At 52.4% G+C, this 15,527-nt stretch overlaps 2 protein-coding genes across 2 annotated transcripts; one reads left to right on the top strand and one right to left on the bottom strand.

The window, feature by feature from the left end:
- Positions 1-204: 204 nt before the first annotated feature.
- LOC127015187 (protein Wnt-4-like) lies at positions 205-3,548 on the bottom strand. The gene is made up of 5 exons (XM_050895007.1): positions 3,484-3,548; positions 2,903-3,141; positions 1,893-2,024; positions 1,585-1,727; positions 205-672 (listed from the first exon to the last, which is right to left on the bottom strand). Exons 1-5 carry the CDS (start codon positions 3,546-3,548, stop codon positions 205-207), a joined length of 1,047 nt encoding a protein of 348 aa, XP_050750964.1.
- Positions 3,549-14,123: 10,575 nt separating this feature from the next.
- LPAR5 (lysophosphatidic acid receptor 5) lies at positions 14,124-15,236 on the top strand. The gene has a single exon (XM_050894121.1). The coding sequence runs from the start codon at positions 14,124-14,126 to the stop codon at positions 15,234-15,236; it is 1,113 nt and encodes a 370-aa protein (XP_050750078.1).
- The last annotated feature ends 291 nt before the right edge of the window (positions 15,237-15,527 follow it).

Here is a 15,527-nt window from a genome sequence, read left to right as displayed (position 1 = left end):
GGAGCACACAGGAGCTGATGGCACCCCTGGAGCCAGAGGCGGCTCTCCAGCAGGGCAGCAAAACCCCACGTCTCCTCTGCTCCCTCTCAGGCTGTGTGTCTCCCCCACACCTTCCCCTGCTTCCCCATGTCTCTCCCCGGGCTGTCCTCTCCCTGTAGCCTTGCAGTCCCCCAGCAGCCTCCCACCGCCCTGGCAAGCTCCCCCTCAGCGGCAGCTGTGCACCTCCACAAGATGCCGGCACTGCTTGCACTTGACGGAGCAGCACCAGTGAAACTTGCAGCTGCACCGCTCCACCACCTCCGCCTGGGCTGTGTGGAAGCCCCTGCCACAGCACAGGAGCTCACAGCCATCCATGGCCGGGGATGTCCGGTTGCACTGGCGGCCGGAGGTGCCAAAGACCCCATGCCGGGGGTCCCGGTCGCAGAAGTCTGGGCTGGCCAACAGGTAGACCAGGTCGTGAGCCGTGTAGGGCTTGAAGCGAGAGCTCTTGGGTACCAGGAGCTTGCGGGAACCGACCCGCTTGGGGTGAACCTCCGTCGCCCCCTCGAACTTTTCCTTGAGGACGTTGCCCACCTCGCGGAAGGGAGGCATGACCTTCCAGCATGTGCGCACCTCGCAGGAGCCCGACACACCGTGGCACTTGCACTCCACCTTCATGTGGGCCAGGAGAGCCTGGGGAGCGGGAGGCAGCTGCCAGCCAGACCTGGGACACCCTGCCCTACATCTCCCATGCCTGCAGACCCCCCAGCAGCCACTGTTCCCCTCACACACCTCCCATGGGACTGGAGGGCAGGATCAGCCCAAGGGAAGGGAAGGGAAGGGAAGGGAAGGGAAGGGAAGGGAAGGGAAGGGAAGGGAAGGGAAGGGAAGGGAAGGGAAGGGAAGGGAAGGGAAGGGAAGGGAAGGGAAGGGAAGGGAAGGGAAGGAAGGGAAGGGAAGGGAAGGGAAGGGAAGGGAAGGGAAGGGAAGGGAAGGGAAGGGAAGGGAAGGGAAGGGAAGGAAGAAGGGAGCAAAAAAGTCTTTTTAAGACAAGCCAATATGAAACAGAAGGGGATCCACTTTATGGGAAACAGGTTGGCTTAGGTCTGTAAGAGAAATCCCTGAGGCAGGGGAAGAAACAGGGACCTGCTCTGACCCACAGGGCTGTGGGGAGGGAAATAGATATGCCCAGAGCCAGAGGATGCTCAAGGGACCGGTTCTGACAATGGCCCCTGCAGAGGAGTGTGTCTTTGCTCAGGAGGGACTGGAGGGGCAGGGAAGCCCTTCAGAGCAGAGCAGGGAAACTCATTTCCTTTGCAGAAAAGACCAAGGGAGGTAAATCACAGGTGGGCTCAGTGAGGAAAAGGACTCTGCACAGAGGAGAGTAGGGAAGGCTGGAACCCCCCTCTGTGCAGGCGAGGAGCCAGCTCGATGTGAGCGGCGCAGTGCTGGGCTGAGGAAAGGCAGCAGGACGCAGACCCCCTCTGGGAGCTCATGGCTGCCCTGAACTGCTCCTCAGGGTAAGGGGGCTGGACTGAGGTCTGCCTAGCTAGGGAGAAGCCCCTGAAGCCGGGCTTGCTTCCCAGCCCTTGTTCCTGCCCTTACCTTCCTCCCAGCCTCATTGTTGTGCAGGTTCATGAGCGCTCGGCTGGAGGAGACACCACGGCTCCTCTCAGGGTTGTCTACGAAGGCTTGAGAAAAGGCAATGCCGTAAGACAGGTTATCAGAGCAGCCCGACCATTGGAAACCTGCAGAGGGAAAGTGGCCATAAGATGAAGAAGGAGAAGCCCTGGGAGGAGCCCCCAAAGGGCTGAGGGCCGTGGAGAAGGGAGGTGTCTCCTCCCCTGCTGGGGGTCTTCCCCATGGATCTTCTCCTCTGCCACTCCCTCCCTGCCACCGGCCTCCTCCTTCACCTTCGGGGCTGACTCCTCGGATCTTGCGGTCACAGCCACACTTCTCCAGCTCCCCACGGCTGCAGGCACGAGTCACAGCAAAGGCAATGCCGGCGGCAGAGATGGCGTGGATGAAAGCAGACTCCCGTGTGCCTGCAGCAGGGCGAGAAATGGCACCAGTCTGCGGAGGGGGAAGCCACTGATGATAGGACATGGCAGCGGGGAAAGGGGCTGCGACTGCATGCAGGAAGGATGTGTTCAGACAGAGACTGTTTGGGAGAAATCGCTGTCAGGATGCTGCAGCTCCCAAGGCCTGGAGCCAGCAAGGGAGACAGCTCTGTGGGGTCCTTCTGGCTCAGTGCCCTCACCTCTGGCACCCTCAGTTCCTGGGCTGGGTGTCCCATTGCGGGAGAGAAGTCAGCAGCCCCCAAGGGAAGTGAAAAGGGAGCCATGGTGGGGGACACCAAGGGCTGAGCCTCCCACGCAGGCAGGTTTGTCAGGGAGGAACCTGCCGCCTTGTCTCTAGGAGCCAGAGAGACCTTGCTCATAGCTCCCTGTATAGCTCCTCCCATCGAAACACATGCAAAATCTGTTCTGTGCTGTTTTGGGGGCATAGGCAGATCCTTCTTCCCTGGCCTGCAACAAAAAGGGACTGCAGCTTCAGAGAAAAAGGTTTGATTTGAGCTGCTACTCCAAAGGGCTGGGCTGGTGGCAGGGTGGGGGAGAAGATCTATCAGTCTGCAGTGATGGTACCCAGAATGGTCCAGATGGGACCAAAAAGCCAAGCCTGGCCAAATGAGGAAGAAGTTTAGCCAGAATATTAATATTTGTAACAGCACATGCATTTGGTTCAGTTTGCTCTGTGTTGACAGCTTTGTTAGCATGTGGAGGAAGACACTGGCCACTCTTGGGTTGGTCCCAGTGTGGCACTTGCACACTAGCCCAGGAAAGGCTGATGTGTCAAGGGGACCCCATGGGCATACTGAAGGGACCCATTCCAACTCCGCCTGTGCCGCCTCCCCCTTGCTGACCTTGGATGGCGACCTTGCCAAAGACCTGCAGCCCCTGCAGTGTGGAGCAGTTCCACCGGCGAGAGTGAAACTGGTGCTGGCACTCCTCGACAGCCAGCTCCGCGCCTCGCTTCACCGCATCCATGGCTTCCACCTGCCGCCGGCAAACACGGACCTGCTCTTCTACCAGCCCCGTCAGACCCTCACAGCCCCTGGGGTCCCGGAGGACCGCCCGCAGAGAAGGCTGCTTGGCCAGGTACCTGTGGGGCAGGGGAGAGATTCAGTCGCAGATGGGCTAGAGCCAGGGCTATGTCTGCAGGGGACTAGCCCTCTATAGCCTTATTTTAGAGCAGAAACAGGGCAGGGAAGGGGATGTGCTGCCTCTTGTCTGTGCCAAATTGTACATTCCTGGTCTGTGCCTCTTCAGCTTCACCGTCCCTCTCCCTTCATGCTCCCAGAGATGCCCCTTCTAATGTGCTGCCTTCGGGTTGCCCAGGTTCCTTCTTCCACACTTTTCTCACAGATCTGCCTGTTTTCTTGGGAGACAGCACCTCCCCAGGTGACTTTCCAATCCAGACAGTACAAGTGCAAAGCATACTTACAGCCAGGTCACGGCAAGGACGTGCTGCACGGGGATTAGCACCACGTACAGCCACACCATCTCCATCCTGTCCCCAGCAAAACTCCACCTTCAGCCACGGTGCAGCAGCCGCCTGAATCCTCTCCTGTGACCTCCCGCTGCCTCTGCCCGACAGTCGCTCTCACAGCAGCTCTGGCCCGGCACTGCAAAGCACGGGTAGCCCCTGCCCTGGGCAATGACCATGGGCTGCCCTGGTGTGCCTGCCAGCATCAGAGACCCAGCGGCCCGCAGAAACCTGCCAGGCTGGTGCTGCGAGGGCATCCACGCCGGTGCTGTTCCCTACCTACAGCTCGGGCAGCATCATGGGAGAGCTCTGAACCAGGGCTCTGGGGCAGGCATCCGTCAGAGGGAGCTCACATAGCTGGGGACAGCATCAGTGTCAGACCCCTGGTCTCTGCCGTCCTGTCAGCAGATGATCTGGTTGTCCTCCTCCACAGTCAAGTCACTTCATCAGCAGGAAGCAGCCTGAGACCCGGTCAGCAGCAGACAGAGCCTTCCACGCAAGAAAAACCTGGCAGCACCAAGCAGCTGTCACTAGACCCACCAGCTCGTCATTGCTTTGTCACCAAGCTCTTTGGGGAGTCGGAGAGTTTCCCTGCAGTGACAGCTCATGGGAGCAGAGAGGGGAAGACCTGCTGCCTCCCTCATCCCCAGCCGCTGTCCTTGAGGACCCTCCCTCATCTGCCTCCTCCAGGCTGGAGATTCTTCTTTTCTACCCTGCAGCCCACATAGCTACAGCAAACAGATGCAGCCCGGCTGCTCCCTGGCTTTCTTAACTCTTTCCCTGGCAGGTCTCTCTTCACTCCCCTCATTTTCTTCCCCACGGCAAGAGGGACAGTCCTTGCCCTTCTCCTAAGCAGGCATAATGGGGTGGCTGCCCCTCTTCTCAGTGGGTAGCCGTTTCCTAAGAGCCCCTGGGAGTCCAGGAAAATGTGAATTGTGTGACTGGGGAGCTGAAATGTCCTGGGAGAAAAGCCTGTCATTCCCCCAAGCAGGCCTGGGAAGTGCAAGCTGGCCCCACTGCCCTGGAAGCTGAAACTCCTCGCGCAGCCTTGAGGTTTCTGCTTTTCCTGTCTGAATCATTCAGAAAGTGAAACGCGGCTGCTCTGGCCCTGCTATGGTTCTTCCACCATGGCCCCGCATGTGGGTTCATGCCTTTGCTGTGCTCTTCCACGTTTCCCCGCACAAAGACGTCTAAAGGGTACTGGGGTTTACCAGTCATCCTTTCAAACCTGAGCAGCCCCTCTGTTGTAGCATGCTTTCCACCTCTCTCCTTGCCTTCCCAGCTCTCTGCGTCCCTCGTTCTGTTGGGTCCTTGCTCCTGCTTTCTGGAGCACTCCGGGGTGTCAGGCGTGTTGGGATCTGCAGCTTCAGGGTGTAGCCTCTAACACACACCCCAGTAATCTGGTCTTACCTGCTGTCGACTCAGAGAGCGGTGAGGAAATGCCGGGGGTTGCGCTGCTTTTCCCCACGAGCTGAGCCTCCAAGAGACAGCGAGGGGCAGAGGTGTGAGCCCACCTGGGTGGGGGGAGACAGAATTTGCGGGCTGATGCACCGAGACCTAGTGAGGTGAGTGAACCTGGCTGGGTGAGGGATGCTGTGGGGCAGCGCAGGCTCGCGGGCTAGGCTAAGTGCCACTGTGTCCTCTTCTGACACACACAGTAAAGCCCGGACTGCCAGGCTCAGCCAGGTGTGTGCACATGTCGGGGGGGGGGCGAGCGCCGCAGGGGAGGTGTAAGTTCCCACAGAGGGTGTCAGACACTCCTTTTGCAAAGGGAGAAGGACAGCCCCCCCCCGGTATATCTGCAAGCCTTTATCGGTACCAGAGCCTTGATGGGAACTGAAGAGACACAAAAAGCCGTGAGAACAAAGATCCCAGCAACTAGGAAGTGAGAAAGGGGATCTGGTTAAAAAAGAGACACACTGAAAAGGAGCAGGGTGAGATCAGTGGCTCGGGTGCTATTGTACCCTCCAAGGATTTATGAGCAGCAGGAACATATATCCCTTGGTGTGTCACTCCCTGAATGAGGAGGCAGTGATGGCAGAACAAGGCAGGCAGGGAGTGAGAAAGTCAAACACCAGCAGCAACAGCCAGCAGGCGGAGGAGCCGGGCAAGGGCTGCAGAGAAAGAGGGAGGCCACAGGCATGGCACCTTCTTCTCAGGGCAGCTGCTCCTGAGGAACGACAACGATAGGTTTAGGAGCGTCCCCATGACCCATGTCTTCTCCCAGGTGTGCTGGGACCGGCAAAGCGGAAATAGGACTTGAAGCAAGAGTGCCAGATGGGCTCTGCAGAAGGGCAGACCCCTTCCCAACTACGCTTGGCGGTGCTAGGTCGCAGATGTCCTGCTAAATCAGCCCTTGTACTTTCTTAGCACCATGCCTCCTGTAGCCTTGAATGACAGGGACTGACGTTTGTGGCAAATGTGCCTTTGCCTGCCGTGGGCACTGACACCTCTTCAGAGCTCGGTTCTTTTTGGGTCCCTGCCACATGCCAGCGGTGCACAGCTCAGCCCCCGGGCAGGAGCTCGGCCCCAAAGCGCCCAAGCCCATGGGATTGACAGGACTCTGAGCCTTTGCACCGGCTAGTGATTAAATCAACTTTGTTCTCACTTCCTGTATTTCACTTCTACCTCTTGTTTGGCAATATTTTGGGGAGGGGAATGCTTTCATTTTCCCCTGTCAGTCCTGGGGGTGGCTGAGTTAGCATGGGAGCCAAGATGAGCAAGTATTTGGCACTATGACCCAGGGCAGGTCTCCTCAGTTGCAAGGACATCTGGGTGTTGCTTCTTTCACGATTACGTTTGCTTTCATAGGATGTGTTTTAGCTTATCAGCTTTGGATAGCAAAGTTCATGCTTTGTGCCCAGCCAGAAGCGCATCAGGAAGTGAGAAAGGAGGGGAGATGAACTGCGGCATGACAGACATAGAACCAGCCGTGGTATGGTAGGGGACGGCTGTGATTTGGATGAACAAGTAGCCAAAGAGCCTGCCTGGTTCTGTTTTGATTCAAGCTGCTTGCAGTTTTAGTGCCTGGATCGAGACCTCTGCAGTGCCAGCGATCGCTTGCCAGCAAGCCCTTGTGCACCCGTGGCTCTTCACCAGCAGAGAGGTAAGCGAGATGGAAACATCTGGAGAGCTGGATGGTCTGGGCGCACTGGGCACTGGTCCCCGTGAGCTGCTGTGCATGTGCTGCCGGACCTGACCACAGGGCACTGGGGAACCCTCTATGCCTCTTCAGTTGCCTAGTGAACCTAGAGGTGCAAGGTAAATCTCAGTATTTATTCAAACGGACGCTTTCTTTGGGATCCTGTGATACTAAAAGCAGAGGCAGCCTGCAGGGCTTACTTGCCAAGGTGCCTACAATGGAAGTCCTCTTCCACAGGGCCCTCAGGAGATGAAGGGGGGTGAAACCTGTAGGGAGTAGGCAGTAGCAGTGTGATCAGACCTTGCGAGTTAAGTACGGAGGTCTCAGCTTTGATGTCATGTATCTCTTATGAAAAACAAGCCATCCTAAGTCTTGAATGTCTTCACGGCTCTAATCATCACAATAATCTAATTTCTTGGCTAGAAAAAAGGTGAAAAGTGGGGCTTAAATATCACCTACAACCGGTAAAAAGCATTCACATTTATGAAAAAATATACCTTCAATTTCTAAAGCAAAGTTGGGTGGGTTTTTTGAGGTTTGGTGTGCTCTTTGTTATTTCCTCTTGGTTTCGGATTTACTAAGCGAGCTTGTGCAGTTTGCATTTTCAGCTGCACTGCTCTGCACCCCAATGCCACATTCTCTGTCTGCATCCCCAGGGCAGCCTCCAAGCGCTCCAGGGTTTAAATGACAAGTCACTCTTGGAAATACTGACCCTGCAGCACGCTCGGCAAGATTTTTCTAGCTGTCTTTTTCCACCTCATTTCTCAGCACCATGCATAACCCTGTGTCCCACCACGCTGTGCTCCGTCATTTTTGCAGTGCTAGGAGGCAGTGGCTGTTGGTGAGATAGTGCCAGGAGAGAAGACGCCCCGGACCAGGCAGCAAGATGCCAGGCACACGTCTCATCTCAGGGCACGCCTTCCTGTTCCGGCCCCTATATGCAAGTACAGCTAGGGTTTCCCACCCCCCAAAAGAAAAAAACTCAAAATCCCCATGGGTTTTGCATGTCCTGTGGGGTCTCCCTGCCTAGCAGCTGTTTTGCTGCCTCTGGCGAGAGGTGCCCCCCTTGGGCCCGACCTCTGGCTCATCTCAGTCCAGCACCCCACACCAGCCAGGGCCCTGGGCAGCTCCCGAGTACTTGGGGGAGGCACGTGGCTGTCATCCAAGTGGGGTGGTCGCAGGAGGGGGTGTGTGGGAGGGGAGGACGGCGCATTCTTTTGGACTGTTGCTTTGGGGTGGTCTGCCCATCCTCCCGCATCACGTTCTCCTCTCCCCTCACACAGCAACAGCAGTCAACGTTGCCCCCATCTCACACCTACACCAGCACCCCTCCCTCCCTCACCAGTGTTTTCCCTTCCTTCTAGTTTCTGCAGCTCCTCCTCCCCTGCAGCAGTTGCTCATTGTGTGTGTGTGTGTGTGTGTGTGCACGCGCGCGTGCGTGCACATGTGTCATGTCTATGTCATTTCCCCTCTCCCCCCTGCCAGACAAATTCATTTTCCACCCGAAAACAGAAAGAAGTATCTGCCTAGGTAGCAACTATAGTTTCAGTTGCTCTCTTCTGTCCCTGCTGGGGAAAAGGCCATGGTCTCGGCAGATGGCCTTCAGCAGTTCATATTGATCTTCACTGAGAGGTAAAAAGATGCTTCCTCCACCTCCTGGGCCACATAAGGTCAGTCACAAAACAGAAAGTTCCTTCAGGATTTCAAGACAGCATCTCATCATGAGGAGGATGACGATTCACCTGTGGTACCATTGCCTCCTTACACAGCTGATTGATAACTTGAGACCTCTCAGCAGCTTTCGTGTAGAGCAATGAGTACCTGCGGTTCTTCTAGAGGCAGCCACAAAGAACATGGCCTGTGGCTCTCAGACATTAACCACCAAGGATAATCCAAGCAGTTTCACCTCTTCTGTCTCTCTACTACCAGCCTGCTTTACCAGTAGCTTTCCTCTACAGTGAGGGACAGTCAAAACAGTACCTTCAGAGCTCTGCAGAGAAATGCTCCGTTCCCACAGCTTCTAAAGACCGTGCATGTACGCATCTCATTACAGGTCTCTGAGATCCTGATTACAGTATCTGTTACGTCAAATTTGAGACTATCAGCTTAGCTTCAATAACACCACCGTTAGTGGATTCTTGCTTCTGTGTTTCCATCCACTCACAAAAAAAACCCCAAAACCCTAAAAAACCTCAAAAAAACCCAACCTATTTTCCACTCTCAGTGATCTTTGCTGCCAGTTTAGAACTCTGCTGTTTGGTGTCTCGAAGGCTAAAGGGCTAGGATGTAAGGAAAGACCACTCAGAAAAAAAGAAAAGACGATGATGGGCAAAAAACTGAACAGATTTCTTGCACTGGTGTTCATGGCAGGAAAGCCTGGGAGATTTCCACAGCAGAAACTCTCTTTATGGGGAAATTCATCAAAGGACTGTCTCTGATCAAAACGGAGGTACGAACAGTTATGGAGCAGCAAGATGAACTAAGCAGTGTCTGAAACCACATGGCTCCTACCCCAGAGGTCCGGAAAAAATAGAAGGGTGGAAGACCTGACTAACTGTGGTGTAGAAACATTTGCTTAAAACTGCTTTTAAAGGCTCACTAGCAGACACAATTTGAGAAAAGGCTCTTGGGGGATTTCAGACCAGGGAGCTTGATATCTGTGCTGAACAAATTAGTAGAAGCTATAATAAAGGAAAAAATCAATTGGCATGCAGTCACATCTAATTACTGGGGAAGAGTCATCATGGCTTTTGTAAAGGGATGCTGTGTCCTTCTTTGAAGGAGTCAACAAGCACATGAACAGTGGCCCATGTGGATTTCCAAAAGGCTTTCAAAAGGGCTCTCACCAATGGGGCTTAAAGAAATTTAGAGAAAAGGTTCCTACCTGGATAAAAAGTGCCTAAAAGATAAGACAGAGAATGAGGGTATATGGTTGGTTTTCTCAGTGGAGTTATAAGACACCAGTGCTGTGGCTTGGACTGTTTGACTTATTCATGAGGGATGAATAATAAAATAACAAATCTGTTGGAGACATAAAATTATTCAAGTTAGAAAAGATGATGGTTGGCTGCGAAGAACTGCGGTGATTAAGAGAAGTGTGAGTGACTGGCCTTAAAATAACAGCTGAAATTTCGTCTAGCAAAGTGATGAGAAAAACCAATTTGAACTGACCATTACCCCTTGCAAATGAGATCTATGCCTACTCAGCTCAGTGCATTCACATCATCAACATTGTGTACGTTTTGAGCATCCCACCACAGGGCTCACAAAGGCTGTAGCAGAAGTGGAAAGGTGCTGAGGAGGGCAATAAGGATGTTCAAAAGCACAGAACGGCTCCTCTGTGAGGAACAACTATGAAGACAAGGACCCTTTAGCCTCAAAAAAAAAAAGGTTACTTAGCGGGAGTATGGTAGACGTTTATAAAATCATCAGTGATAAGGTGAAGCTGAACAGGGATGTTTTTTCCACTGTCTCTTCCAGCACTAAAACTAGGAACTGAATCTAGTAGGTGGTGATTCAAAAATTAGGACAAGGAAGTGCTTCTTCGCCTGAGATAACAATTAAGCTGTGGAACTCCTTGGCACTCCTGGCACTGGATGTTGTAGATGGTAAATTCTACATCGACTCAGAAAGCAACTGGAAAAAATCATGACAGAAAAGTTCCCTGAGAACTACTGAATACAAACAGGTCACCTCTGGCTCAGGAAATCCCTGGACTACTGGGGGGAAGCAGGAAGAGAACTTGAGGGAGCATAACTACATGATTGCACTGTTCCTACATTATCCCTTCACCATCTACGATTTGAGATAGAATACTAGTTTTAGGCAGACCACTGATCTCACACAGTATGAACTGTGCTTACATATTACATTGTCTAGAGGTGTTTATTGAATACCTCTTGATAAAAATAGCTTGTCTGTGGAGACAAGTCACCCTCACCTGATACCTGGGTGGTCTGGGCACACATGTTAGAGCCGGTCATGGTCTCTCACAGAGTCTCAGTCTCACTCACTTTGTCTCGGTCAAGATGAAGGTGTCACCAGTCTGTTCAGTCTGCAGTCATTGCAGGGGTTTGGCTCTAGCAAAAGATGGCATATCCTCCTTGAGATTTTTTGAGGCATTTAATCATTTCACTTGAAACCAACAACATTCTTGCACATTTGCCTTGTCTTGCTGGATTATCTTATACTTTAAACTTACACAAGTCTTCACACAAAGTTTCCATCCACCAAGAAGGGTGAAATCCACCCAGATATAGCTTGACAAACCAGTAGAAGTTCCTCTAAGAAACCTGCCTTGGTGGTGGACCTGCCCAACAACACAAAAGGATGGGCAAATTGAGAGCTGTCTGCTGTCTCGTATTAGACTTCCACCTTCATTGTTTAACATATTGTTGCCAGAATGAATCTTTCCTACCTATGAGGTCAGCACACCCTTCTGTCTCTAATAGATCCTCCCTCTAGATCTGTGCATTGCGCCACAACGCCATCCAGAAGGTCTGACATGCTTGTCATGTCTATCGAGTTACTGAGTAGCTTCCTCTTACAGTAATATCAACCTTATGTAAAGATTTCCTCTAGACAGAAAATTCTACTTTCCTTTTGAAGTAAATCACAATCTACGTGGGCTCTGTGAGGGAGTCCCTATCTAACCCCTGCAAACAGCTGCGGGGAACTGGGTCATACTTACCAACCCCTACTCCACTATGACAGCTTTGAAAGCAGATGTCTAGTTTTAGGATCATAGAATAATTAAGGCAGTCTCTAGCCCAACCTCCTACTCAAAGCAAGGTCAGCTATCAGATCAGATGAGGCTACTTTGGACTTTACAGAGTCTGGTCTTGAAAACTTCCAAGGATGGAGACTCCACAACCTCTCTAGGAAACATGTTGCAATGTCTGACTGTCCTTACAGTGCAAATATTTTTCCCTGTATCCAGTCTGAATATCTATTACTTCAATTTATGCCCATTGCCTCTTGTCCCCCTCACTGTGAGCAGCTAACTCTGTCCTCTTTCAGTAGCCACCTTGCAGGTATGGGGAGTGTGGTGGGTTGACCTTGGCTGGATGCCAGATGCCCACTAAGCCACTCTATCACTCCCCCTCCTCAACTGGACAGGGGAGAAAAATACAACAAAAGGCTCGTGGGTCAAGATAAGGACAGGGAGATCGCTCAGCAATTACCGTCATGGGCAAAACTGACTCGACTTGGGGAAATTAGTTTAATTTATTACTAGTCAAATCAGAGTAGGATAATGAAAAATAAAACCAAATCTTAAAAACAGCTTCCCCCCACCCCTCCCTTCTTCCCGGGCTCAACTTTACTCCCAAATTCTCTACTTCCTCCTCTCCAGCAGCACAGGGGGATGGTAATGGGGGTTGCGGTCAGTTCTTCACACGTTGTCTCTGCCACTCCGTCCTCCTCACACTCTTCCCCTGCTCCAGCGTGAGGTCCCTCCCATGGGAGACAGCTCTCCACGAACTTTTCCAACGTGAGTCCTTCCCACGGGCTGCCGTTCTTCACGAACTGCTCCAGCGTGGGTCCCTTCCATGGGGTGCAGTCCTCCAGGAAGAGACTGCTCCAGTGTGGGTCCCCCACAGGGTCACAAGTCCTGCCAGCAAACCTGCTCCAGTGTGGGCTCCTCTATCGCCATGGGGTCACAGGTCCTGCCAGGAGCTTGCTCCAGTGTGGGCTCTCCACGGGTTCACAGCCTCCTTCGGGCGCATCCACCTGCTCGGACATGGGGTCCTCCACGGGCTGCAGGCGGATATCTGCTCCACCGTGGACCTCCATGGGCTGCAGGGGGACAGCCTGCCTCACCATGGTCTTCACCACGGGCTGCAGGGGAATCTCTGCTCCGGCGCCTGGAGCACCTCCTCCTCATGCTTCTTCACTGACCTTGGAGTCTGCAGGGCTGTTTCTCTCATATTCTCGCTCCTCTCTCTTCTGGCTGCTGTTGCACAGCAGGTTTTTTTCCCCTTCTTAAATATGTTATCACAAAGGCACTACCACCGTCACTGATGGGCTCGGCCTTGGCCAACAGTGGGTCCATCTTGGAGCCAGCTGGCATTGGCTCTATCGGACATAAGGGAAGCTTCTGACATCTTCTCACAGAAGCCACCCCTGTAGCCCCCCTGCTACCAAAACCTTGCCACACAAACCTAATACAGGGAGGCTGCTATTATATCCCCTGGAGCCTTCTCTTCTCCAGCTGAACAAGACCAGCTCCCTCAGCACCTCCTCACGGGGCAAGTGCTCCAGCCCCCAGACCATTTCGGTGGCCTTCCACTGGGACTCACTCCAGTTGATCAGTGTTTGGCAGGACAGTGCTACCTTTAGTATCTAGAGTGGTTACCAGCCTCGCACTACTTTGGAGTCACAGGTATGTTTGTCCACATGAATCCCACAGCCCTTCCTTCTTTACTGTGTGCTCCCTCACCTGGCTGTGCTGCTCTGTGTTTGTGGGACATGGGCTGCTTCACACTTTACAGTGTTGTAAGCAGGAAAATGATCTGAGTACATGCAATCCAAATAAGCACCACTGGTCCCATGCAAGTGAGAACACCAAAGGAACTGTATGAATGCAAGCAACATAAGGAACTCCAACTAGCTGGGACTCAGGTATGTGTGGGTTGTTTCACCTAGGAAAATGAGCTAGGGTGGAGTCAAGTCTAACTGTAGTATAATTCTTTTTATCTGCAATGGATGTACAAAGTTCTGTTTCTCTGATATAAAAAAATACTATGCAGTTTTTATTTTAAGTTCCTTCCAGTCAGCATTTTTCCCTCAAAATGGTTGCTCTCTTCTCTCTCTCTCTCTCTCTGGAGCTGCCTTGACTACTTTCCCTGTGTGCTCTTGTGCTGTCCCTTTCTTGTATATGTGTGCTCTCAGAAGTGATCAAAGCAACGTGCATTTTCTGGGGCTGAGCGATAAATGATTCTGTACAACAGTTATCTTCTTTGTGCTCTGGCTTCTACTGCCATGTAATTACTCACTTTTCTACTGTCCATGTTTCTTAGTCTTTTGGTTTCTTTGTGAGTTCTTGCTGCAGAAGCCACCATGGTGGGATTTTAACATTTCAAGAGATTTCCTCCTCTAACAAACTCTTCTGTCTTGGTCTTCCACTCTGACCAGGAATTGTGCTGACAACTGGCAATGACCCTCCATCGCATCAGCATCCCCATAACCACTGGAAAGAACTGCTGAACTAGAGGCAGAAGCTGACTCTAGGTGGCTACATTACCACCCCTGCCAGTTGACCACAGACCGGCAATCCAAAGCAGCACCAGTCAAGAGAGAGATCTGCCCATCTACCTCCCAGCTGCAGATGAGGGGAATGACCTGCCCCTAGCTTCTTAGAGGGGAATGACTTCTCTCAGTGCTTTTCTTTGTGCCTCCTTAGCCCACCAGCAGGCTCAACCATCTCAGCAAGACCCTCCCCTGATCCCCACTGGGCATGTCAGCTTCCAATGCGTCTCAGACATGCAAGGATTACAGCTTCAACCACCACCTCCTCCTGCCTGGCTACATCCTGATATTCATTACAGGTTTGATGCTGAACGTGATGGCCCTATGGATATTCATCCGCTACCTGCGCCTGAAGTCTGTAGTGATGATCTACATGTTCAACCTGGCCGTGAGTGACCTCACCTTCACACTCCCTCTGCCGCTGCGACTCTACTACTATTCCAACCACCACTGGCCCTTTGGTAATACCCTGTGCCAGGTCTCCGGCTCTGTCTTCCAGATCAACATGTATGGTAGCTGCCTCTTCCTCATGTGCATCAACCTGGATCGTTATGCTGCCATTGTCCACCCACTTCGCTGGCGGCATCTGCGGCGCCCCAAGGTGGCCAAGATCCTTTGCCTGATCGTCTGGGTTGTGATCTTCATGGGCTCCATCCCCACAGCCATAGTCCACAAGCAAAACCACTGTAAGGTACAGAACCAGACCATTTATCTGTGCTTTGAAAGCTTTAGTGACAACATGTGGCAGAATAACCTCTTCCCCCTAGTTGTCCTGGCTGAAATCTTGGGTTTCCTCCTGCCTCTCAGCTCTGTGACATACTGCTCGATTCGGATCTTTCAGGAGCTCTGCCAGGACAGCCAGACAAAGACCCTGCGACAGCAGAAGACCATCCGTCTCCTCTTGGTCAATCTGGTCATCTTCATCATCTGCTTTGTGCCCTACAACACTGCCCTGGCAGTTTATGGGATGATAAAGGCCCGAGTGGTGAAGGTTGAGCAAGACACACAGGCCTCCGTGCGCCAAGTGTTAATTATGACAATGTTGTTGGCCAGCATGAACTGCACGCTGGACCCCTTGATCTACTACTTTAGTACTGAGGGTTTCCGTAACACCTTTAAGAAACTGCGTCGGGGACAAGCCTGGGACTCAGATACAGGGATGCTTAAGAAGCAGGTTGTGGAGAATAAGTCAACTCGAGACCATGCTTTCTCAAAAGTAAAACAGTTCCCAGCTGAAAACTTTATCCGTCCCATTGAATCTTTGCCATCACTTCCTACTGCAGTATTTTTGAATGGCCCTATTGAGGACTCGGAAATATAACCACAGAAAGGTCATACCATTGCAGAGTTGCAGAGTCACCCATTCAATAATTACAGCAAGACTGTGGGAAACAGCTCAGGGTAACTTAGCAAACTGTTTGAGGGAGCACAGCAGACTGTATGTGGGTGAACGTGATGATACAAAGCTGAAGGATGAAAGGTTGTTTTGAATAAACAGAGATGTCTTGGTGACATGGTCCCACCTGACTCTTGGTACAGGAAACATAGCGGGGAACACAGACTTGAAACAAATGTAGTGTGTCTAGGTCTGGTCAGCATAGATTCCTATAGC

This window comes from Gymnogyps californianus, chromosome 1 (assembly GCF_018139145.2).
Source record: "Gymnogyps californianus isolate 813 chromosome 1, ASM1813914v2, whole genome shotgun sequence".
Lineage (NCBI taxonomy): Eukaryota > Metazoa > Chordata > Aves > Accipitriformes > Cathartidae > Gymnogyps > Gymnogyps californianus.
This window is presented reverse-complemented; position numbering and strand designations above follow the sequence as displayed.

What these genes read in the sequence shown, in the direction of transcription:
- LOC127015187 (XM_050895007.1), bottom strand. Translation starts at nt 3,548, where the DNA reads ATGGAGATGGTGTGGCTGTACGTGGTGCTAATCCCCGTGCAGCACGTC. An exon ending in CCGAGGAGTCAGCCCCGAAG is followed by an intron (nt 1,728 to 1,892) that starts GTGAAGGAGGAG and finishes TTCCCTCTGCAG; the next exon opens with GTTTCCAATGGTCGGGCTGC. An exon ending in ACAATGAGGCTGGGAGGAAG is followed by an intron (nt 673 to 1,584) that starts GTAAGGGCAGGA and finishes CCCGCTCCCCAG; the next exon opens with GCTCTCCTGGCCCACATGAA.
- LPAR5 (XM_050894121.1), top strand. Translation starts at nt 14,124, where the DNA reads ATGTCAGCTTCCAATGCGTCTCAGACATGCAAGGATTACAGCTTCAAC.